The sequence below is a fragment of the Mesoplodon bidens genome (genome assembly GCF_964165515.1).
Source record: "Mesoplodon bidens genome assembly, chromosome: 3".
NCBI classification, from domain to species: domain Eukaryota; kingdom Metazoa; phylum Chordata; class Mammalia; order Artiodactyla; family Ziphiidae; genus Mesoplodon; species Mesoplodon bidens.
The window spans coordinates 38534891-38559125 of NC_138178.1; the positions used below are offsets into that span (position 1 = coordinate 38534891).

Here is a 24235-nt window from a genome sequence, read left to right on the forward strand (position 1 = left end):
ATGCAGGGGCCATTAGGAGGTGGCCAGTGGGAGGCAGTGCAGGCCAGTGATCTGGAAGTGGGGCTTGCAGAAAAAAGAGGGACTGACTAGCTGGGAAGGGGCATATGAAACTACCCTAGTATTCAACGCCTTGGGACACAAGATGGATTTTCCAGAACAGACTTTGGGAGCCATGCCTTCGTACACATAGGCACCTCTAGGCAGCAGATCTGGCCATGTGGCTGCCAAACGGAGGGTGTGGCTTTGTTGGAAGTTCATCAGAGAAATTAGTCTGGAAGTGGCTCCCCCCCAAGAGCTCCTGTTGCCAGGGCTTCTTGGCTGGGCAGGGATGGAATAAAAGGCCCAGGCTGTGGTCTCTGAATGAAATGGGTTTGTGGGGCTCCCCACCCCTGGGGGTCTATTGGCTCACTCCTTCCGGTTTCAGAGCTCTCCTCTGTGGAGCTGCATGGGTTGGGTTTGAAGTCAGTCTTTCTGGGTGGTTGCTGGCTTTAGGTCTCCCTCCTGGGAGCATTTCCTACCACCCAACTTGTTCAGGCCTCTCCTGGGGACTTAGCAGACAGTGGGAGAAACAGCTTTTTCCCTGCATCTCTGCTCTTGGATGCCTCCCCAATAAGTAACTGCAGCTCGAGCCTTGTTAGAATGCAGGAGTCCCACTTGCAGAAGGGGAAACCAAGTGTCACTCCCATCTGTCAATTTGTCTTTCTTTGTGGCGTTGAATGTTTTCTGTGGGCCAGTCTCACTGGCTGGTTGGCTGGGTGGGCTGGTGTCACAAGCCCCCCACCTGGACCAGGAGATCCAAGGTGACTATGGAATTGCCTAAGCCACCTCTCAGTCCCTTCTTCCTGCTCATCTTTGCAGCCTTGGATGTGTTGGCCACAGCCTTCTGAAAGTCCCCTTCCTGGGACCCTGGACCTGGGCCCCCTCCCTCATGACCCCTTCTGTCTTTGGCTTCTCTCTCTGGGCAGCCCCTTCCACTTCCACAGTGTTCACTATCACCTCCACAAATTTACTTTTTTATTCCTGACTGCAGTCCCTAGAGCCAGCTCTGAGATTCCACCTGCTGGCCAGCCCTGCCACTGGCTGGGACATTAAACTTGCTTAGCTGTTACAAAACTGAACTTCTCTGCTGTCCATCCCTCTCCCTACACATGTGGCCGTCAGCACTGGCATCTGTTGACCTGCCTCTCCCAGGAGTCTAGATTGTTTTCTGTTCCTGGTTTAAATACAGTGGAGTGATGGGGAGTGCAGGGCCTCAAGTTGGAGAACCTGGGTTCAAATCTTGGCTCTGAGTGACCTTGGGCAATTTACTTAAATCTCTCTGGGTCTCAGTTCCCTATCTGTAAGGTGGAAATAATAGAACCTCCATGGCCTTGAGACTGATGGAGCGAATGTACATAAGCACTGATGTAAAGCCTGGCCCATCAGAGGCCTCACAAACTTTGGTCATTGTTGTTAGAAAAGCTTGCAACTTTCCTAATTGGAACTCGTGTCCTATTTATTTCCCCCTCCATTCCGTCCTGCATCCAGTGCACAGACTGGTCTCTCTTCCTTATGGAGGAACTTTCATTGGCTCCCTTTTGCTCATCAAGCTGGCATTCACTTTGTGCAATTTAGCCTTGTCCACCACAGCTCTTTGTGCTCTGAATTGCTCCTGGCTGTGGGTATGTAATGCGTGCGTGCGCATGCACACACACACATACACACACACACACACACGCTGTCAAGGTGTATTTAGGAAGAGGCTCTGGGTTCAGTGACCACTTAGCCAAGGCTGAAGGACCTCCTTAGGCTTTGCTGCTGAGGAAACAAAGGGGCTGTCCAGGCCAGGCCTCCTGTTTGTCTGGAGGGGAAAGAAAACACCCTGTCCAAACAGAGGCATCCTGGGAGGTGGCTGCTTGATGGCTGTGCTGACAGATGTCAGGATTCTAAGGTAGGGTCACCGCTGTTGGAGGACCAGTCAGAAAGGCTTCTGACCGCCCCTGTGGGCTGCTGGGATCACCATCCCCCATCCTGTGCTCCCCCTCCTCCCAGGGCTCATTCAAGCCCCACCTACTAGGGGCAGCATCCCTGTGCCTGACACTGAGTTAAGAGGCTGACTGGTGATTTCCTGACGGTCAAACTCAGAGGCAGGAGGGATGTCAGTGCCCCCTTGCCTTCTATAGGGGGAAAGGCGGGTATACAGAACGCTCACCCCTCCCTCTCCTGAAGGTGGGGGGCAGCCATAGTCCACCTGCAGTGTGGAGAGGGGCTCCACCTGCTTAGTCCCAATGCTTTTGGTAAACCGGAGCGTTCTAATGAGACCCTCCCTCTACAAACGCTCCGCTTCCATCCTCCCCGACTTCCTTCCCCCAGATGTGACAGCCTCAACTCCTGGATTCTCCCTTCACAGCGCGGCCAGCAGCTCTGCGGGTTGGGTGGTTTCCAGCCGAGTCTGGAGACAGCCCAAGTCTGTAGCACCTCCTCCCTTTGGGCCCAGCCCGAGGGAGGGAAAGGGGCGTGTGTTCCTTTAAGGGGCTGGCCCGGCGGGAGCGCGGGGATTTGTCCGCTGCCGCTTCCTTTCTGGCCATTCAAGATACCGAAATCCGCCTGCTTCCTCGGACCCTGTCAGCCCGCAGCCTGGAGCGCTCGAGCCGTCGAGGAGCCGCCTGGGGACAGTACGTGGATCAGAGGTCGCCGGGCTCCTGGGGCCCCCTGTGGGCCGGTTCCTCCTTTCCCGCTTTGGGTCTCCTGCAGGCCCCACGCCTCCCGGGGCAGGGTTGGGGAACCGGCCGGAGGAGTGAGCTGGGCACCGTGGGGCCAGAGCGGAGCTGGGTTGTGATCGCCAGCGCCGGTTGGGGGGGGGGCTCCCCCGGCGCCAGTGGGTTGAGAGCAGCGCGGGGCGCGGGCTGACTTGCCTGGGACCCTTGTGCATAGACCCTTGTTCGCGAGGAGGCAAATGCCGAGGGAAACCAGTGGCCTCCGAGACCACTACTCGGGTCCCCTCTTTCCCACCGGGAGCCACCGGGTCCCTTCCCGTCTCGTCCTGCCGCGGTCCTGCAGCCTCCAGCACAGCGCAACGCCCGCCAGGCTCTGCCCCGGGGCATCTGTCCGATGCTTCCGGGGGCCGCGGGAACCCTGGCAGGGGCTGGGGACAACTCGTGAGGCAGCGGGCAGGCGGACCTGCGCCTCTCGGCCTCTGCCGGCCTGCTCTGGCCATCCCAGGGCAAACTCAATGGATGCCCGTCGGTTTCAGGCCCGGATTCACTGGGGTTTCTGTCTTAGGGACAGCAGAGGGGCAGGGAGGGCGGAGGGTAGAGCCCTGGGTGGGAGATGGGATCGCTAAGGGAGGAATTTAGGGCTTTTGAGCAGCCAGGAAGGAAACAGCTCCGGGCACTTGGACCCAGCCCTGTCACCAGCTCGCTGGGTGGCCTCCAGCAGCCTGTGACCCGGTCTGGACCTTGGCGTCCAGCGCCGACCTCCGGAGTGCCCACTGCAACGGGGCGGGGGGGAGGTGATTGACAGACGCCCTTGGCCCCTTTCCCGCGGCCTTGCATGGGCCAATGGGCTGGGAATGCTGGTAGGAAACACCTCCAGCTTCCACTTTCCGGGAACCGCAGGTTTCAAAGGCCCTTGTAAGCCTTGCCCAAACAGGGGGCACCGAAGTCAAATTCCTCTCGGGGAGCCGGGTCTGCTGGAGACCTGGAGGGCAATGCTTCCCTCTGCTGGTGTCTGGGAGACCTGTACTCCCCAGCTGTGTAGTCGGGGTGGTCCGGTGGAGCTCCATTTTCCTTCCAAGTCAGGGTTCAGCGTATTCGGGTGTGTGGAGGGGTCCCAAGGCAAGTGGTGCTAGGAAAAGCAAGGGGATGGGCCGTCAGGAGACCTGAGTTTTCTCTAACCTGTTTTCCAAAGATAAAGCCTTGGGTCTTCACCTCCCTTGGCCTGTTTCGCCAACAGTGGCTGCTTTTCTTCTAGACAATGAGAGAGAACAATCTACTGAAATCTTGTGAGACTCACTTTGTAAACTGTTAACAGTAGTAATCATAGCTAATATTTTTTGAGTGCTTGCCCCCTCCAGGCAGTTTTCAAAGTGCTCAGTAGCCCTCCTCTTCCTTAATCTTCACAAAAAGCTTTTCTGGTTGGTATTATTGTTGACTACCACTTTACAGATGAGGAAACTGAGGCTCCGTGACTTGCCCAGTGACAGACTGTTAGTAAGTGGGTGGAGCCAGAACTGATTCCAGGTGGCCAATCTGATTCTAGAGCCTGAAGCCTGTCACTGTGTCTTCCACCAATATGTATTAGCTACTATTTGTTGAGCACCTGCTGTGTGTCAGGGGCTGAACAAAATTCATCTTTATAATTCTCACCACAGACCCATAGGGAGGTGCTACTATTATTATTTTTTACAGGGGAGGAAGTGGAGGCCCAGAGAGGTTGAGTAACTTGCCCAAGGTCACACAGCAGGATGCAGGTGTGTCCAGCCCTAATGCTGGGCCCAGACCTGTGTGCCCAAGTCTGGGTGCCCCAAATCTGCTGGAGCCACTCACTGCCAAGGTGACTGGGCTGGACTTGAACATGGGCCTTCCAGCTGGTGACATCTCTGTGGTGGTCCTGAGGGGCTGATGGCAGGGTAGCTAGCCTCAGGGAGCAGAGGCCGTCCATCGCTCCCCTTGGTGGTTGTGGTTGGGGATTGGCCTGGGGCAGGGCAGCAACTAGGCAGCAGTTGCCACCCCTGATTCACACCCAGGACTCTGTTCTGTGTTTTAGCCTTGACATCCAGGGTGGTCCTTGTCCTCAGCCCCTGAGCCTGTTAGTATTCTGTTAGTATTCTCTGGAGACAAGGAGACTTCTGTTCAGATGAGTCAAATGACTTGCCCAGGGTCACTACTCCTAAGGAGGGTTGTAGCTCCTGGACACAGGCTGATCTTTTCTTCAGACTCATTTTGTTTTTCCTGGCATCCCCCCACCTATTCTAAGGTTGCTTGACTGCTGGGTTGACATCCCAGAGGGATGTTAACCAGATCACACCTCTCCATTTGCAGCTATGTTAATAAGCCAGGGAGTAAACCAAGGTGGGTGCTCAGACCAGAGAAGTAATGGAGAGAACTAGGGCTGTTTGTAGCTGGAAAGGAAGAGCCAGGATGAGGACATGCACTTGACTGAGGTACGAAGATAGCCAGAATGACCCTTTTAGAATGTAAATCAGATTCATGACACTCCTCTGTGGAAAACTCTTCCGTATCTTCCCTTCAGGGCTACAGCCTGGGGCCTGTGACTGCTACTTGGACCTCATTTCCTGCTACCCTCCCTTTCTCTGTCTCTGGGCTCCCACCTTACTGGCCTTCAAGCTGCTCCTGCCATAGGCTTTTGCCCTTGCTGTTCCCTCTTCCTGCAAAACTTTTCCCTGGGATTTTCAAAGCTCATGCCTTCACTGCCCATCCCCTTCTCAGGGAGGCCTTCCTGACCCATCCTGTTGACAGGACCCCCCCACCCCCCTGCTTCATCATCTTCTATCACGTGCCACATGTTCATTCACATCACATTATCCCACGTGGTGTTTATTGTCCGTCTCCCTCACTAGAGTGTAAACCCCACAAGGACCCCTGGTTTGTAACCCCAGTGCCTAGAACCATGCCTGGCACATGGTAAATGCATGATAAATATCTGTTGAGTGAATGCGATCAAGTTCCATCTCCTTCATCTATTACCTGGGTAACCTTAGCCAAGCAGCCTAACATTTCAGAACCTCAGTTTCCTGGTCTGTACAATGGGGGTAATAATTCTGACATTGTGAGGCCTATAAGCAATGATGTTCATGAAAGTGTGTTGACAAGTAGAAGGCAGCCCTTAAGTATGACAGATTGTTATGGAGATTGGCTAAAAAGAGTTCAACAGAGTCCTGCCTCTACCACCTCCAGGCCGTGTCACCTTTAGACAGTTGCTTCATGCCTCGGTGTCTCTGTTCACTTAATTCACTTGTGGATTAATTGGGGAGAATGAAATTCTCCTTGCTGATCAGGTGGGGGTGGGGAGCTCTTGGGAGGATCAAGGGAGCTGTTGGATGTGGAAGCCCTTTAAAAGCCAGGGAGAAAGTGTGGTGCCCAGGCTCAAGGTTGTGAGTGTGGGCTGGGGTCTCTGAGGCTGGGAAAGGGTGCCTCAGAGACTTACGCTCTGCGGTTCTGGAGGGCAGAACTCTGGTTCTGGAGACACCAGAAGGTGCAACGGTCTGTTCTGCCTCAGCTCATGTTTCTGAACTGTGAATTACCTCATCCATGGGTGGTAAGAACCCTGGGGGAACAACGTCGGTGAAATCGCATTGGTCTGGTGGTGATTTTTTTCCAGCTCGCTAATGTATTGGAGTGACTGAAACAAGAGTTCTCACAATTAAAGAGAAAACCTTAGCAATGTATGAATTCCTTAAGATAAATGCTGCCAGTCCTGCAGAAAGTGCCTTTCTTTAATACAGATGTCCCTCACTATCCAAATGCTTGCTATTCACTGTCCAACACAGAAACCAAATAGATTTGAATAACACAGCATCCCTCCCTATCTGGATCCCCCAAATTCTTAATATCCAAACTCTTGCCATCCCACCTCAAGGATGCAATAGATTTGGTGAGGGAGGAATGCTTGTACAGCTGGTTTAGCTGCTTAACAGAACTTAGCATAAAGTTTTCTGATAAAAGTTGGAACCAGCCGAAGAAGTTGCAAAGACATTTCCTCTGTGTTAAAACAAAACAAAACAAAACAAAACAGAACATTGAAGAAGGTGACTTCACCCTGTGTCAGATTTTTAATTTTGGTAAATCCATTGGAATTTACCAAAATTGGAATCCAATGCCCCCAAGGACCTACATGTTGAAGGAAGAAGCCCTTGCCCCAGTGGTGCGTGAAGTCTGCAAAGGACTGATTGATGGGACGTGGGTGCCAGTGTCAGTGGAGTGTTAACGATGCTGGTGCTTTGTTTTGTTTTGTTTTTTTTAGGATTGCTCTTGTTTTTGTTAGTGCTCTGGTTATAAAGTTGCATATGTTTTGAGTAGTTTGCCCCAAACTTATTTTTCCCCTAACATTGTTATTTTTTAATGCGTGATTTTACAAAAATACACATTTTCCCCCCAGGCAGACGAAAATCACTTTGTGGCAGAAATGCCTGCATTTGCTCATCCTGGGGAAGCCGTTTCTCACTGGGGAGCATCTGTACTAGATGAGGTGCTGGAAAGAGGCTGGAAACGTTGCGGGCGGAGGCTGGGGAGCCTCTCTGCTCCAGGAGGCTCTGGGTGCCCAGGGACAGGGCGGACCCTGGGACATCCAGCCTCTCCAACCTCATTCCACTTTTCTCTGCATTCTAAACATGGAAACCCAAGGAAGGGAAAGGAAACTAACTCCTACGAGGACCTGATCTGTGCCAGGCACTGGACTATGTGCTTTATACATGTCACTTTCCCTAGTTTGATATTGTGGTTCCAGGCTTTGGAGCTGGAGTGCGTTCAAATCCTGGCTTTGCTGCTTCCTAGCTGGATGACCTTGGGCAGATTATTTAATCTTTCTGTGCCTTGATTTTCCCATCTGTAAAATGGGGATACCAATAGGTCCCACCTCTAGAGGTTGTGGTGAGAATTAAGTGAGATAGTAAGTGCTCATTAAAGTCAGCTGTTAATATTTTTATGCTGATCATAGCAGCCCTGTGGAGTTATTTCTTAGGCCAAGTGTGGCTAAGCTACGTTCATGAAGAGACTCAAATGTGGTGGCTTAAATACAATAGGACTTTCTTTCTCTCTCATGACACAGTGTAGGTGGGGGAGGTCCAGGGCTGGTGGGGTGGCTCTGTCATTAAGCCTGTGGTTTCCATCTCTGAGTCTAAGGTGGCTACTCTGGCTGCCAACAGGTTGGGGGAAAGAATACCAAGGAAAGGTATCCCAGATCGTTTTCAGTGTAAGACCTGCATGTGGCATGTATTATTTTTGCTCACAAGCATATTAACTGGGAGCATATTAACTGCACAGCATACATATAACAGAAAAGCGCATTACCAGGGGTCCAAACTTCTCTATTAGGTTGTTTGTGCTTAGGCTGCCCAGATCCAAGTCACCAAGAGGCTTTGTGGGTGTCACCTGGGGATTCCTCTTGGACAAGAAGCAAGGCTCACAGTGTCCTCCTGTTGTGCAAGGCACAGAGGGCAAGTCTGGGCCTTGGGCTCTCTGCAAAGAGGACTAAGGGAACAGTGAATTCTACCCCTCAACTTCCTTCACATCCATTCCTTCCTCTCCAGCAAGAGCTCCTAACTGTTCTGGAAACAAGAATGTTTCCCCCACAATCCCACCACCCTTACAGACCAATGCATTTCTTTTCTTCTTCCTCCCTCCCTTCCTCTCCCTTTCTCTCCTTTTGCTGCTCCCTCCCCTTCTGGTTCCTGTTCACAGCCATTCTTAGGGCCACACACTTACAATCATAGCAGAGTGGCAAGTCTATGTTCTCCCTTGTCTATTCTAAATGATACCCTAAGCACTTTCCATGTTGCTGCATGATAATCACAGCCATACTTCCAAATGCCTGCTGTCAACTCAGGTCTTGCTGCCCTACTTTCCACTCAGCCCCCAGAGGGATGTTTCTAAGATGTAGGTCTGATCCTGTGGCTCCCCTGCTTAAAGCCATTACTGGCACCCTAGGGCTTTGGGGACAAAGGACAGGCTGCTGGGTCTGACCCACAAAGGCATGTAGACTCTGGTCCTGCCGTGCCCTCTCCCCTCCTTTCCCCTATATCAGCCAGCGCCTTGGCAGGAAGCAGAATTCACCCTAGATGTTTCCATAAAGAGATTCTAATGATGCGATGACATTTAGAGAGGAGAGTAAAGGCAACAAACTAGGGAGTCAGGGTGCAGAGACAAGCAATGGCAGTCGGTGCCCCCCTGGCCTCGGGGGGAAAGGGGAGGAAAGAGTGTTACAGAGCCATGAGAGCGGAGTTGTGATCCTGCCGGGACACGGGTACTGCAGAGACACAACCTCTCTCCCCTCCTGCCCATCTCCTGTGTGTGCCTCCTGTTGGCTGAATCTAGCTGGAAGCCAGAGGGCCTGGGGGCCTGGGAGGAGTGATCAGTGCAGGGTAGAAAAGAGCAGAGATGGACCAGGGAGTGGGGGGGGGGCGCACAAATGGACAACTGGCAAGACACCCCAGCCCTCCACGTGCTCTCTGGCCTCTGAACCTTTGCACTTGCTGCGCCCCCTCCTGGGCAAACCCTGCTGTCCTTTTCCACCTGGCTACCTCCTGTGTCTTCAAGTCTAGTTTTCTGTACTTTATCTTTGTACTCACCACACGATATCTCCTGCCTGTGACTTTGCCCCTTTCCTGGACTGAGCTCCTCCAAGGTATCACCCGGCCTTTTAATTGGTGAGAGTACTCAGTAAATGGCAATGAGCAGGGCAGGGATGGGGGAAGGTGAGTGAGGCACTAGCTTCATGTGCAAATTTAAGGGAGGGGAGTGTGTGTGCAAAAAACCCCTCAATAATCAAGACATCATATTTTGGGACTTCCCTGGTGGTGCAGTGGTTAAGAATCTGCCTGCCAATGCAGGGGACACGAGTTCGAGCCCTGGTCCGGGAAGATCCCACGTGCCGCGGAGCAACTCAGTCCGTGCGCCACAGCTACTGAGCCTGCGCTCTAGAGCCCACAAGTCACAACTACTGCAGCCCGCGCGCCTAGGGCCTGTGCTCCGCAACAAGAGAAGCCGCCGCAATGAGAAGCCTGCACATCGCAACCAAGAGTAGCCCCCGCTCGCTGCAACTAGAGAAAGCCGGTGCGCAACAACAAAGGCCCAACTCAGCCAAAAATAAAATAAAATTTAAAAAGATATAATATTTTGATGCAATACAAAAAAGTAGAATCAACAATCTACAGCCCATGGGCCAGCTGCCTATTTTATTTGCATGTCCACTGAACTTGGAATAGCCCCCCAGAAGTACTCTAGCATGGTATTAAATTTTTTTTTTTACCTCGACCCAAGATAAGAAATAATTTCACACTGTGACCCCCGCCCCCTCACCTCATCCCCACAGATGTTTCTGGACTGAAACAAAAGCTCTGCAGTGCAGGACTCATCTTCACTAACCATGAATGCCACCTGGTGTTTTCTAGTCTAGTCTAGTCTCTTGGATGTCATTAAAAAATGCTGCTCACAACTTTTCCAATTCAATCCCGTTGTTTGAAAAATGGTGATACCGTCATATCATCCTGCTTAATTTTCTCCATGGTCTTTTTGCTGCCTCCTAACTCCTGTTTAGGACTTGTTGGCTTGCTTGTTGCCCATCTTGCCTGCAGGGTGCAGTCCCCTTAGAGCAGGGACCTTGTCTAGCTCATCACCACTGTCTCCTTGGCCTCGAGAAAGGTGCCTGGCACACAGAAGATGCTCTACAATTTCCTGTTGATCGAGTGAATGAGTGGGTGCTGGAACCCAGGGGTCCCTGGACCCCCGCCTCAGGGCTTCTCTCACTGGCTTGTTTTTCTCCTCTTCCCAGTTTGCCCCAGCCCCCAGCCTTCCCCGACGCCTGGGCGCTGCCACGTGCATGACGTCATGGGCCTGCCGGCCCTGGGCCTGCTCCTCCCGCTGTGCTGTGTCTCGGGCCTGCCCTTCTACAACGGCTTCTACTACTCCAATAGTCCCCACGGCTGGAACCCGGGCAAGGGCCACGGCGAAGGTGGGTGGCCTCCTGGGTCGACTTCTGGCTCGGCCAGGTGACGAAGACCTGTCCCGGCCCCTGCTGTGATGTGCAGGTTCCAGGTTGGGACAGGGGCGAGGGTATGAAGCCAGCAGCTCCTCTCCCAGCTGTGCAGTGGTCCAGCCTCGTTTCTAAGATGAGCAGAAGAGGTGTGGTTCTGTTACTCCGTGTTTGCTGGCCGCTCAGATGTGGAGCCAAGTGCACTGTAGGACAGTCATTTTTGCTTTTTAGACTTTCCCCAAAGTCCTGCCGCATTTTCCAAGATTCTGCTTAAACATCACCTCCCCAGGTCTCCCCAGTGGAAAGGGGGTTTGGGGTTAGGGAGATGTGAGTCTGAATCTCAATTTTGCCACTTACTGGCTACGTGGCTTTGGGCAGGTGACTTTTTATCAGTGGTTTTACACACCTACTGTGTGTCAGGCATGCTTCTAGGTGCCTTACATATGTTACCTCGTATGATCCTCACAGAAACCCTGACATAGGCGAGGCCTTGTTAGGTGTAGCTGTTTTTCAGCATGAGCTCCTCTGCAGGGAGCCTCCCTGTCTGTCTCCTTCTTACCCCCGAGGCTACCCCCTGCCCCCACCCTGTGTACCTCCAAGGTCTCAAGTCCAGACCCAAGATCCTAAGACCATGAGGCCCCTACAGAGGGGCTCAAGTTAGAGATGGGCCAGCCTTAGCCCATAAACCTGGTTCTTGTGGTGCACGGGAGGCTCTGTGTTTGTTTGTCCCCCTGAGCCCTGACTATAATCTCTAGAAGTCCTGGCCTCATCTCACCTGTGTTTCCGGGTGTTTGGGAAGAGTCGTGGTGGACAGTGGACAGAGAGTGAGGGGCAGGCTGTGGTCTCCTGTGGCCAGTGTGTTAGGGAAGGAGACTCAGGGGGATTAGAGTCCCAGCCACCCACCCATCTGGGGGTGCTCTTGCTGCCTGCTACACCAGTTTGCTTCTTTTTTAAAAAAAATATTTTCTATTTTATCTTTTTTTATTTTTGGCTGCGTCGGGTCTTAGTTGTGGCACGTGGGATCTTCCTTGCAGTGCACGGGCTTCTCTCTAGTTGTGGTGTGCGGGTTTTTTCTCTCTAGTTGTGGTGCGTGGGCTCCAGAGCGCGTGGGCTCTGTAGCTATGGTGCGCGGGCTTAGTTGCCCCGCGGCATGTGGGATCTTATTTCCCCGACCAGGGATCGAACCGGTGTCTCCGGCATTGGAAGGAGGATTCTTTACCGCTGGACCACCAGGGAAGTCCCCCAGTTTGCTTCTTATACCTAACAAACCTAGTGGCTTAAGACAACAGCCATGTATTTTGCTCATGATTCCATTTTGGTCAGCATTTTGGGCTGGGCTCCATCTCTTCAGTCTTGGCTGTGCTCACTTAATTGATCGTGCCTGCGGTTGGCAGGCAGATCAGCTGGGGGCTGGTTGGTCTAGGATGGCCTCAGCTGGGATGGCTTGTCTCTGCTCTCTGCGTGTTCTCACCTAGCAGGTGAGCACAGTCTTGTTCTGATGGTGGTTGGCAAGGTTCCGGGAGAAAGAGTAGCCTCAGCAGGGCCTCCTGGAGCCTCGGCTCAGAGCAAGCACCACAGAACAGTCACTTCCACCACATTCATTTGGTCAAAGCAAGTGGCAGGGCCAGCAAGGATTCAAGGTGGCAGGGGGCGGTGCATAGAGTCACCTCCTGATGGAAGGAGATGTAAAGTTGTGTTGCAGAGCGTGTGGATACAGGGAGGGGTGCAGCACTGCGGCCATTCTTGTAATCTAGAACCCTGGGCCTGGTGGGAGCTGGGAGTGAGGGTGGGGTTGGCCTTTGCAGGGGTACAGACGTGCTGCAGCAGGTCCCCATCTGCACCTGCCTCTCCCCCCAGGCATCTTCAATGGAGTGAAGCTGGTGGTAGAGACGCCTGAGGAGATCCTGTTCTCCTACCGTGGGGCCAACGTGACCCTGCCCTGCCGCTACCACTACGAGCCGGCCCTGGTCTCTCCTCGGCCCGTACGCATCAAATGGTGGAAACTGTCAGAGAATGGGGCCCCGGAGCAGGACGTGCTGGTGGCTATTGGGCTGAGGCACCGCGCCTTCGGAGACTACCGAGGCCGGGTACATCTGTGGCAGGAGAGGGAGCGTGAAGTGTCACTGGAGATCCGGGACCTGAGGCTGGAGGACTATGGGCGCTACCGCTGCGAGGTCATTGATGGGCTGGAGGATGAAAGTGGCCTGGTGGAGCTGGAGCTGCGGGGTGAGACCCCAATGGGGGCTGGGTCCTGGGAGCTACAGGGAGAGGGCTCTGAGAAAGCATCCAAACCTCTGTGCTTTTGGCAGATAAACATTTAATCCTCAGAACAACCTCAGGAGGAAGCTGCTCTTATTCTCACTCCCATTGTACAGCTGAAAAAATTGAGGCACAGAGAGGTCAAGTCACTTACCTAAGGTCACACAGCTCATAAATGGCCGAGTAGGGGTTTGGCCTCAGAATCTACTACTCTCTACTCCCTCTTGCTCACATCCTGTTCAGAGAGAGGGGGACAAGAGCGGGGCACACAGCTGATGGAGACAGAGCTGAGATTCAAGCAGGGTTGGCAGGCAACACAAGCAAATGAGGCAGCCCAGGGTGAGTGATAGGGAGTGGTGGGGACTGGGGCGCACTCCTGAGCCCTCATCCCATCCGAAAGTAGCTGCTCTATTCAGGCCCAGCTGATGATGCCACATCAGAAGCAGGCCTAGTGCAGCCAGATTTTCTGATTTGAAAAGAGAAGCTTATATTTTTATGTGAAATCTAACTTAAAAAAAAAAAAGCAAACCAGTGCTGTGCAAGCCAGCCAAACTCTACACACTAGATCTTATGTATGGGTCCCTGTTGTGATCTCTACATGACTCCTACCTTCTCTGTCTCTAGAATGGGGCTGTGTGTCCTCATATATCTCCTACCTGTTAGGGAGGCAGCTGGGGGGTATGTAGAGAAGGGTGACCTGACTCTATGTCCATCCCATCCCAGCTGTGGTACCCTGGGTCAGTGCTTCACCCCCAGAGCTGCAGTCCCCTCACGTGTAAAATGAAGAACAAGGGCAGTTCCTCCTTTACCTCCTTCGAGGAGATGAGGATAAATGTGAGTCAAGGGCCTATCAGTCAGTGCAGATCTTTGCCATCAGCAGCTGCATCCCCAGTCCACGTGGCTTAGATGGTGTCCCAGAGGTGGCCTATGACGTTGGGGATGGTGGGGGATGGGAGGGAGCCTGTGAGAGCCATTTGTCTGGGGACCACAGAAGCAGCCTAGAGAAACAGGGAACCCTCACCGTGTTCCTGCGGCTGGATGGGCTGGGAATTTGGGACGGAACCAGGCATGAAATAAGCCCCCTGCAAACACACATGGAGGTTGTGTGCTGATGGTCGAGGCCCAGGGGCCTCTCTGCCCCCTCAACCTGGCTCTGCCCAGGGGCCTGGCTTCCTGCCCCAGGTGATATTGGGGGTGTGGGGCCCAGATGTTCCCAGGCCCCTGGCCACAGGAAGGAGATTCTAAGGACTCCAGGCCCTGCTTCTAAACAATGCCAGTCCCAGGCACTAGGGATACCGCCTCTCCTTAAGGTTTCATCTGACTTGGTAGAGACTGGATCTAGGGTGTTTAAAAATTTTTTTATTATGGTAAAGTTTCAAACATGAATGGTGACTTTTGAGGGAGCCTATGGTACCTATAAGCCTCTGGCACCAGAAAGGGAAGCCCCCTGCCCAGGACCTCCCTGACCTTGAGCCTCCCCTTTATTAAGACCTTTTACCATCCCTCCTCTTCCCCTGAATCCGTCTGTCCCACGTAGAAACTTGTATTCTCCTAAGAAGCTTCCACATTAATGTTAGTGTTAATGTAGATGATGAGGTCTCAGCTAGTGACAGGGAGAGCCAGAGCCCAACAGTGCACCCTCTCCTGTAGATGGCAGTACCTCCTCACTGGTGTCTTGGCTCAGGCTGCTGTAATAAAATACCGCAGTGTGGGCGGCATAAACAACAGCAGCAATTCATTTCTCGCAGTTCTGGAGGCTGGAAGTCCCAGATCAGAGTGCCAGCATGGTCAAGTGAGGGCCCTCTGCTAGATTGCAGACTTCTCGCTGTGTCCTCACACGGTGGAAGGGGCTGGGGGTGGGAGGTGGTCTCTGGAGTCTCTTTTAAAAGGGCACTAACCCCATTCATGAGGACTCCGCCCTCCTGACCTAATCACCTCCCAAAGACCCCACCTCCTAATACCAACACATTGGGCATTAGGATTTAAACATCTGAATTTGGGGGAACACATCGAGACCATAGCACTGGGGTTCTTGCAACAGCCCTGTGAATTAGGCCTTAGTCTCATTCTGTAGTTGGGGATATTAGTTAGCTGATTAATTCATTACCTTAACAAGCTAATAGTTTTCTGAGTACTGCTGTGTGCCAGTCTAGCTCTGGGAGGGAGATGTAAAGCAGATGTAGGCTCTGCCTCAGATTTGGATATTGGACAGGAGATGACAGGTTTACAGAGTTTTTCTGAGGGATTGTGTGTGCGCGCGCGCGCGCGTGTGTGTGTGTGTGTGTGTGTTGAGGGGAGCGTCTGTCCCAATAGATTTAGGTCTCCAATCAGCTGGGCCCAGCCCATCCATTCAAGCTGCTTTTTCCTCCCTCCCAGGTGTGGTCTTCCCTTACCAGCACCCCCAAGGGCGCTACCAGTTCAACTTCCACGAGGCCCAGTGGGCCTGCGAGGAACAGGACGCGGTGGTGGCCTCCTTTGAGCAGCTGTTCCGGGCCTGGGAGGAAGGCCTGGACTGGTGCAACGCAGGCTGGCTGCAGGACGCCTCTGTGCAGTACCCCATCACGCAGGCCCGACACCCCTGCGGTGGCCTGGGCCTGGCACCTGGCGTGCGCAGCTACGGCCCACGCCACCGCCGCCTGCACCGCTATGATGTGTTCTGCTTTGCTGCTGCCCTCAGGGGTGAGTGGAATGGCTGAGCACAGGCCTGCGGGTGGAAGGGCAGCATCTGGGGAGCTTTCAGACCTCTCTGCCCACCCTGCTGGCACCTTCACCTGGAGGTCTGGAGCACCTGTACATGTTGAAGCCATGTCCAGCTGAGGTTTTTGTTCTGTTTTGTTTTGTTTTAAGTTTCCTGTGTTCATTAGGGATGCTCTTTATTTTATTTATTTATTTTGGCCGCGCCTTGCAGCATGCGGGATCTTAGCTCCCCAACCAGGGATTGAACCCATGCCCCCTGCATTGGGAGTGTGGAGTCTTAACCACTGGACCACCAGGGAAGTCCCCCAGCTGAGTTTTGAGTGCTTTGCTGCTGTTGCTTCACACCCATCATTGGTTTAGTCATTCATCAAACATTTCCTGAGTGCCCACTATGTGCTGGGGCCAAGGCTAGGCACTGGTCATCATAGACAAATAAAACACAGTCTGTCCTCACAGAGGAGCTCATTTCATGGGAAGATAAATGAATAAAAACAAATTGGTTCCGTGCCATATCCCAAGCACTTAGAAAAGTGCCTGGCACATAGTAGGTGCTCAGTAAATGTCTGAGTGAATGAGAGACTCTGATTGGTCCAGCAGAGGTGGGGCACCAACCCAGGGTGCAATTAGGGAAGGCTGGGGTGGAGTACCGATATGACTGGAGGAACCCCAGCCCCATGGCAGGTAGGATGGCACTCTCAGAGAGGGGATGAGGACTGGGAAGTTATCCCCCAACAGTATCCACTGCAGATGCCCACAGCCTGGCATCTCCCTAGGCTCAGAGAGCTGTCAGGTCTTTGGGGGCTGGTTGGTGGGGTCTGGATGGGCTGGCATTGCTCCAGGCCCTGTTGTCTTCTCTGGCTGCCCACTCCACTGCCCAGCTCTCACGCCCCACATCCCACAGGGCAGGTGTACTACCTGGAGCACCCTGAGAAGCTGACACTGGCAGAGGCAAAGGAGGCCTGCCAGGAAGATGGTGCCCAGATCGCCAAGGTGGGCCAGCTCTTTGCCGCCTGGAAGTTCCACGGCCTGGACCGTTGCGACGCTGGTTGGCTGGCAGATGGCAGTGCCCGCTACCCTGTGGCTCACCCACGTCGCAACTGTGGGTCCCTGGAGCCTGGGGTCCGAAGCTTCGGTTTCCCAGACCCACATAGCCGCAAGTATGGCGTCTATTGCTACCGGCCGCGCTAGCGCCGGGCTCCAGCTCTGTACTCACGCCTACCCCATCCGCTCACGGGCTGTATTTATTGAGTAGTTCATTTTCCCTTGCAGGTTGGGGCAATTTTCATTTTGTTTTTATACTTTTCAACTTAAAAATTTTTTAAATACTATTTTTTTTTGTAAATCCCACAGATCCCAGATCTTCCCTTTACTCAGGTAGACACTCCAAGGCTCTCCCCCTCCACGAATCCTCCTGCCCCTCTCCTCCAGGACACTTGAGGTCCATGGGCTCACGAGGGCTCTCTGCCATTGCTGAGCCCAGACCCCTTCCCTGCTCCTGGGAGGCTGGCGCCCAGAGCTGGCAGTGGCACGAGATGCCAGGGCGTGGTGGCTGCAATCCTCCCTCCGCCTCAGCCTGAGGAGAGGAGAGGGCATCCAGGGTGGCTCTGGAGCTGAGCTTTGGGCCTTGCAGCCTCCTGCCCTCTCGTACTTCTTTGGCAAGCAGCTGGCCCACATCAGCATGGCGGAGGAGCTAGGGCTGGAAGCAGGCCCCTGGGCTTCTGTGTGACATCCCAGGGAAGAGAGAGACTTTCCTCCCCATTTTTTCCTTTTCTTAGTTCCAAAGAGTCCATATTTTGTTCTCATTTTTCCCTATTTGGGGAGCAGCCCTCAGGTGTGTGTACTTTTTTTGGACAACAAATGGTGCTGTGACCCCTTCCTCCACCCCGAGTCCGTGCTCTGGGTCTCACTCTTTATCTCATTCAGTCTTAGGGCCCAGCTCCCTGCCTGGTGGGAATGGGGGACCATTCTGTCCCAGACTTCAAAGGTCGACTGGGTCTGTCCACTGGAGTGGGTGGGAAACGCCATGGGCTGCACCTTTGGGCTGCCGTGGTCTGGCCTTGCCTGCCCTGGGGACACCCTGCCTCGGGGGCTGGCCTAGCAGCTGGAGGCGCTGGCTCGCTGTCCCACCATCTCACTCCCGGCTGTGAGTCTGTGTGGACACAGCCCAAGAGTGGGAGGTACCTCTCGGGAGACCAGAGGAAGCTGTGCCCTGCAGAGGATCTTGGAGACCAGCCCTCTCTGTGCCTCACCCTCTGTCCCCACCGCCCCCCATGTCAGCCTCAGGAAACCAGACCTTTTGCCTCTGCGCAGGCACACCTCTGTCACCCACAATCAGTAATTCACTCTACCCTTCAAGTAGCCCAGTGCTTCTCAAAGTGTGGCCAGCACCACCAGCTTCACCTGGGAACGTGTTCGAAATGCAAATTTCTGGACCCCACCCCTGATCTGCTGAGTCAGAAACTCTGGAGTGGGACCCAGCACAAGCCCTCTCGATGCTGATGCAGGCTCAGGGTTGAAAACCACTGACACAGTTGTGTTCCCAATGAATCAGTTAATTAATCAATAAATTGCATGATTATTGTGTTCCTACAATGTGACCATTGCTGCATCCTCTGCTTTTGTCCACTGATCCTTTCCAGATCTGTAGGTAACCTGGGTACACAAAAATATTCACCAACAAATACTCAACCACACACGTACACACCCAAAGAGACACTAGCAGACTCACACTGGCACACACTAACCAACACCCAGACACCTTCATAAACACAGAATCAATGCCCGCTGAGCAAGTATGATGAGAGGGTGGCGCCGACCTGGCCTTCTAAGGAGGAGGCTGGCGGAGGGTCACTGCCTGGCGTGCACACTCCAACTCGACTCAAGGTCTGTTGAGGGAAATCCATAAAGAGTCGAAATCGTTTTCGTTGATATCCTACAGCCTACTTAAGGACAGGATGCCCAGACCTTTGTGCTAGCGGCTAGCTATCCATTTGACCTCAAAAATGTATAAGCAAGATTCACTGTTCCTAGGCTGTCTGCAATTTTTTTCTTCCCTCTTACAAGTCCTGATTTTGCTTCTGTTCTTGGACTCTCTCTACCAATCGACTCTTCCTATGTGAGCAAACAGTGTAAATCAAAGGACCAAACTCTGGATAGTGGCCAGATGTCTCACTTGAGTTGTTCTTTGACAGCATGCCAACTGGCAAATCCATACACAGCACCCATTGGCTGTCACACACACACACACACACACACACACACAGAATCCATCATATGCACAGGTACACTTGTGAAAATAAAGCACCACAAGTGTGACTGTCCCAGGCTTTCTGATCAGACAGGATTTGCAAGAATTCGGGGTCATTTGATCAAAATGTGTCCCCACTGCCCCCATACCTAAGAGCCCCTTCAGTTGACCCTGGACCATGGTCGCCTTCTCTTTAAATTAAGAAAAGAAGGGAAAAGAAAAGAAATAGATCTCTTCCAATGTCTTTATTATCATTATAATTATCATAATCTTTAGTTTTCAAAAATATAAATAGGTGCACGGAACCCTGGTGCCTGCACGGTCCCGGGGGTGGGGGAGGGAGGGGGGAGGGTTGGGCGGCACTCCCACCGGGAAGGAAATGCCCCCCGCCCAGCCCTGCCGAGATCGAGATCGACACCAGCTAGGGTGGCAGACCCGGGTGAGAGGACTCTGGAGAAGGGACCCTCGGAGGGAACCCGACCCCCACGCTTCAGAAGATCCCTCGATGGCTCTCTCCTGCACGCTCACCTGCGGCCGGAAGCCACCTCCTCTCCCCCAGGCTTCTCCCCCGCACAGATGGCGCAGCCCTCCGACTCCGTCTCATCCATACATTCAGCTGCGGTTCCGAACTCTTCATGCCCTCAGGCCTCTGCCCTTTCCTCCCTCCTCCCTAGCTCTCCCTGGAGGTGAAAGAACCAACGATTGCACTGCTCTTGGATAAAGTCAGGAAACAAAAAATTACCTTCTTTATTTAACTTAACCCCTCCCCTTCTCCCCTGTCCCTGCGCTGGTCCCTGGAAAGGCACAACGGGAGATTGAAGAAACGTCTCTAAACTCAGTCCACGGGTTACAATACGTTTGCTTTGCTTTGGCATTTGGGAGGAAAATTAGATGCAGTTTTGGCGATTTGGGAGGGTGGGTGGGTGCATACACAATGTGGGATTTATTTTTTTTCCTTCTTTAATGGAATTCCTTATATGACAGAAAGCGACAAGGAGAGGACACCATCCCTGTGGGATGTCAGCCTGGCAAGGCTCCTGGGCTCAGCATCCTGGGCACGTCCTGGAAGCTCCTCTCAGTGGGCCGTGCTGGGGCGGCTCCTCCGCAGGGGCCGTGAGCTCCGCTTCTGTAGTCTGCGCTTGTAGGTGGAGGCTGGGGTGAAAGGGAGATGGAAACATCTGGGTGAACCCTGGGAAGAAAGTGGGCCAGCCCAGCCTCTCCCCGTCCTGCCCCTTCTCCGCTGGCTCCCCTCCCTGCAGAAACCATGGGCTCACGAAGGCAGCCTGAGGCTTTACCCACTTCTTGGTTTTGATTTTTCTTGGAACCACCTTGGGCTAAGGGGCTTCGGGGCTGGTGTTGAAAAGGAAAGTGGGCCACCCGCTTTCGTCTTCACCTTCTCAGTGCAAGTGAGCCCTCCCTGGGGGCAGCGGACATCTGTGATGGAGCCCACGGATGGTGCAGACAGCGGGGGGCGGGGAGGAGGACGTGTTGGCGGTATCTAACGCCGTGTGGGGCGATGCTCACGGTCTGTGCAGGTGATCCGAGGGTCCTCCCAGTGCCCGCTGGGCTGGCACCGGATGGTGGGCACATGGCGCTGGACAAAGCCCTCGGTGCACTGGTACCGCACCAGGGAATTGATCTCGTACCGGTCCTTCTTCTGTCCGAAGATCCTGGCGTGCTCCACCATGGGGGGCTCTCCGCAGGCCACTGAGGGGCAAACACCCTTCAGAAAGGGCTCTCAGAGGGTCTCCCGTGATGCCCCATGCTGGTCATGAGCCAGTATGGCGCCCTTTGGCCGTGAGGAGATGGGCTCAGAGCCCAAGGAAGGGGCACGGAACCTGAACACCCAGCAGTGAGCCCTGACTGCTGGGGAAGGGGTGCTTTCATGCCGCACTAAGAATCTGGAAAACGGTGGTTCTAACATTTGGGTTCCTGGATGATTTAGAGCAGCAGTAAGGGAATAAAAGGGAGAAAGGTGGGGAAAGAGGGCGAGAGCCGGGCAGACTTGTCTGTGACTTCTCTATGAAAACAGTGATGCAGGGGAAAGTGGGAACTAAAGGAGGCCTAGGGAGCAAGGGAGGGGAACGAGGCCAGGAGCAGGAACAGGTGGGGAGTTTCCTACCCGCACCTAGGTGTCCACAGACTTAAAGCTGATGATCAAGGCTGACAACTCCGACTCTGCGACGGACGGGCTTGGGAACCCCAGAGAGGGAGGCTCCCAACCTATGTGTGATTGTGGGTGACTGTCTGTGCTAATATCCAAGGCACCGTCTGTGTGGAGGGGGTCTGTCCTCCTGTGGCCTTCACCCTCTCCCTGTCCCTAGTGGGCTGGCCCTTGCCATCAGCTCTGGGATGCTAGCATTGGGAGTGGCCCCTCAGGTCAGCTCCAATCTGCTAGTTGGGCAGGTGAGGTGACCTCAACAGCCAGGAGTCCGGGTGACTTGCCCCGGGTCACACAGCAGGAGCCTGGAGTCTTGATTCTCTCCACGCTGCTTATCCCTCCCAGGCTGCTGCTTACCTGTGCCCTTTTTACACGTGAAGGGCAGCTGGTAATTGCAGGGAACGTCATTCCACTCGCCCTTCTCATGCCAGATCATCACCACGCAGTCCTCCCCAGTGGCAAAGAAGTTGTCAGGCTGGTTGGGGCGCCAGTTCTCAAATTGCTGTGGGTGGGAGTGGGGAAGGGGTGAGGAGGGGGCAGCAGCAGTACAGCTTGGCCGGACCCCTGCTCTCCCTCCCCATCAAGCCCCTTCCTGGCGCTGGCGCAAAGACTGCTGGGAGTCTGATCAGGGTTGTCCCAGGTGCCATGGAACCCACGGGCCCTCCAAAGAACTGCTCACACCGCCTGGCTGTGGTCCTTGTCAGGAACTCAGAGCCCCCAGGACTCACAGTCCCTGTTAATGAGCTGACGACACTCTCCTCTTCCATATGGGCCAACGGGGCTGGTCACCCAGGCTGCCTGCTTGGGCAGGACTGGGAGGTAGAGCTATGGCTCCCAAGTCCAGACTCTGCCTCCCCAGGCTTCTCCCTCTAGCCTGACTCAGGGACAAACAAGTCCCCTTTCCTCTAATGTAACTGCTCCCCTCCCCCATGACCCTGTTCATATTCGCCTCTTCCAGGGAGCCTTCCCTGAGGTCCTTTGCTGACCACCATCATTTACTATGTGTACTGTTCAGCTGGCATCTATGTTGCTTTCTATCTGCCTGTCTGTCTCCTTGAGTGGACTCGAGTCCTCTGTGGGCAAGGAACCACTCTAAAGCTTCCATGTTCCCTCTCGGTGGTCTGCCTTCATTCATTCAGTGCCTTCCTCATCCCTCACCCTTCCTTTCATGTCATTATTCAGTTGTCCAGCTCTGGGCTGGTCTCTAAAGGAACAAGAACGAGACACAATCTCTGATCTCAGGGCTCCCGGTCCAGTAGCTGCTCAGCAAATGTTTGCATGTGATTTGAATGTGTCTCTCTCTGGGGGTCTTTATGCATCTTCTCTGGGCCGCCAACTATCCCGGGTGCCCCCAGTAGAACTCACCAAGGAGTGTCCATCTGACCAGCGGAAGTCTCCTTCGATGGTCTTGTCATTCAGGCCGATCCACTGATAGTCCTGAGCATTGTCTGGAGAGAGGACGTGGGTATGGGACACCCTGAAGGTGTCTGAGAAACTTGAGCTCGTAGAGACAGAGGGGATGGAGGGGTGGCAGGAACTGGGTGGGCTCCTAGGAGCATGACACCTGCCTCCAGGGTCCTGAAAAGGGTCTTAGCACCTGCATGTTTGGAGTGCATTTGGACCATCTCCCTGAGCTGACATGGACTAGTGACAGACTCGGGGTTAATCCAGGGCTGACTCTGACAGACAGTGGGCTGTCCTGGGTGCAGCCAGAGCCGTGGCCCCTCAGGCGGCGGAAGTGCCCTTCCCTCCCTCCCTGCCCCCGACCCCTGCCGCCTCACTGGGCCCAAGTTCGCTGACTGCTGTCAAGGGAGATCCTTCACCCACATGACCATTCTCCGCTTGGGCCCCTGAGGCCCGGCCACACTCACTGTTGACAAACTCCTGCTCCTCAGGGGTGACGATGCTGCTCAGGTGTGACTGCTGCTTCCGGCACTGGCCCTCGGCGTCCACCCAGGTCGCCCGGTCGGGGAAGTGGCGGTAACAGTGGCCCTGGAACTTGGTCCAGCCCTTCTCACACAGCTTCTGGTCTGCAACACAGGTCAGGGGCTTGAGGAGAGGGCCTGGAGGCCGACTGGGGATGGCGTCTGCTGCCAGTCTCAGGGCAGGGATTCCTGCGTTCACCCTGCCTTCCGGGTCACTCCCCAAAGGAAGGGAGAGGCCCGACTGGATCGGGGCTCCAGTTGGAAGCCAAGAGGCCTGGCCCTGCCCCCTCCTCCCCCAGGAGCCTCTGGGAAATGCCAGGGACCCTTTCTTTTCCTGATATTGCCTCCCACCCCCAAAGCTTTTCTCCTGTTGAAGTCTGCTCTGCAGGGCTGGCAGAGCTCAGCAGCCAGGTAAAAAGAGGTGGGAAGGTAGGAGGTGTTGAGGCTTAAGGAAAAACATGTCTCAGAGGCTCTGAGGGGCTCCAGGGAGAGAGGGAGCTGCGGGGAAGTGTGTGAAGGGGGCAGCAGCAGGCAGTGCTGGGGGCACGAAATGGAAACTTGGGTGGGGACAGAGGAGCAGAAATGTCTGCTTTGGGTCCAAAGAAGACACAGAGCTCTAAGTCTATCCTATCAGAGCTGGCTCTAGCCGAGCACATCATACTGTCTCAGGGTCCACGACCCAGGGACCCTGGCTTTTCATTCTATTTCTTGGTGGCAGATGGGAAGAGGGGAAGGGCTTCTCTCCTCCCAAGCCTACATTGGTAATGGATTCTGAGTCCAGCAGAAGGCACTGATGTGGAGCTCTTGGAGCAGAGCCTGGAGGGACAGACAGAGGCAGGTGGTGCTGGAACTGGCTCCTTCAGGCTTGGGAAAGCCATTAGGAGTGTGTCTTCCCCACTCGGTCTTTATTTTTTTATTTAATTAATTTATTTATTTAACTATTTTTGGCTGCTCCGTGCGGCTTGCGGGATCTTAGTTCCCTGACCAGGGATTGAACCCGCACTCCCTGCAGTGGAAGCATGGAGTCTTAACCACTGGACCGCCAGGGAAGTCCCCCAACTCGGCTTCTAGTGACATTACATTGGTAGCTTTAACTGGCCCTCGTGAGAGTGTTATACCCCAGAAATTGGCAGATGCTACAAATCAGGGATCCTCATTCCTCTCTGAGAGTCAGTAGTTAAACATCTGCCAGCACAGTACGGGACAGAGGGAATTCCAAGACCCTCTTTTCTTTCTTTCCCTGGTGCCTCACAGGTG

General features: G+C 54.0%; 2 protein-coding genes across 4 annotated transcripts in view; one reads left to right on the forward strand and one right to left on the reverse strand.

The window, feature by feature from the left end:
- Nucleotides 1-2526: 2526 nt before the first annotated feature.
- On the forward strand, nt 2527-18242 carry HAPLN3 (hyaluronan and proteoglycan link protein 3). The gene is made up of 5 exons (XM_081229880.1): nt 2527-2654; nt 10489-10668; nt 12547-12915; nt 15325-15627; nt 16547-18242. Exons 2-5 carry the CDS (start codon nt 10545-10547, stop codon nt 16831-16833), a joined length of 1083 nt encoding a protein of 360 aa, XP_081086006.1. The 5' UTR covers nt 2527-2654; nt 10489-10544; the 3' UTR covers nt 16834-18242.
- Nucleotides 18243-19798: 1556 nt separating this feature from the next.
- ACAN (aggrecan) overlaps nt 19799-24235 on the reverse strand; it is a 62099-nt gene continuing 57662 nt past the window's right edge. For all 3 annotated transcript variants that reach the window (XM_081229883.1, XM_081229881.1, XM_081229882.1), the window contains 5 exons: nt 22925-23083; nt 22419-22501; nt 21411-21555; nt 20417-20599; nt 19799-20044 (listed from right to left, as the gene is read on the reverse strand). In XM_081229883.1, the coding sequence (XP_081086009.1) occupies nt 19968-20044; nt 20417-20599; nt 21411-21555; nt 22419-22501; nt 22925-23083 (647 nt within the window). In that variant the 3' untranslated portion in view covers nt 19799-19967. The remainder of the gene's footprint in view (nt 20045-20416; nt 20600-21410; nt 21556-22418; nt 22502-22924; nt 23084-24235) is intronic.

Coding starts and splice junctions, on each gene's coding strand:
- HAPLN3 (XM_081229880.1), top strand. CDS start 10,545: ATGGGCCTGCCGGCCCTGGGCCTGCTCCTCCCGCTGTGCTGTGTCTCG. Junction 10,669..12,546: donor GGGCAAGGGCCACGGCGAAG/GTGGGTGGCCTC, acceptor CTCTCCCCCCAG/GCATCTTCAATGGAGTGAAG. Junction 12,916..15,324: donor GGTGGAGCTGGAGCTGCGGG/GTGAGACCCCAA, acceptor CCTCCCTCCCAG/GTGTGGTCTTCCCTTACCAG.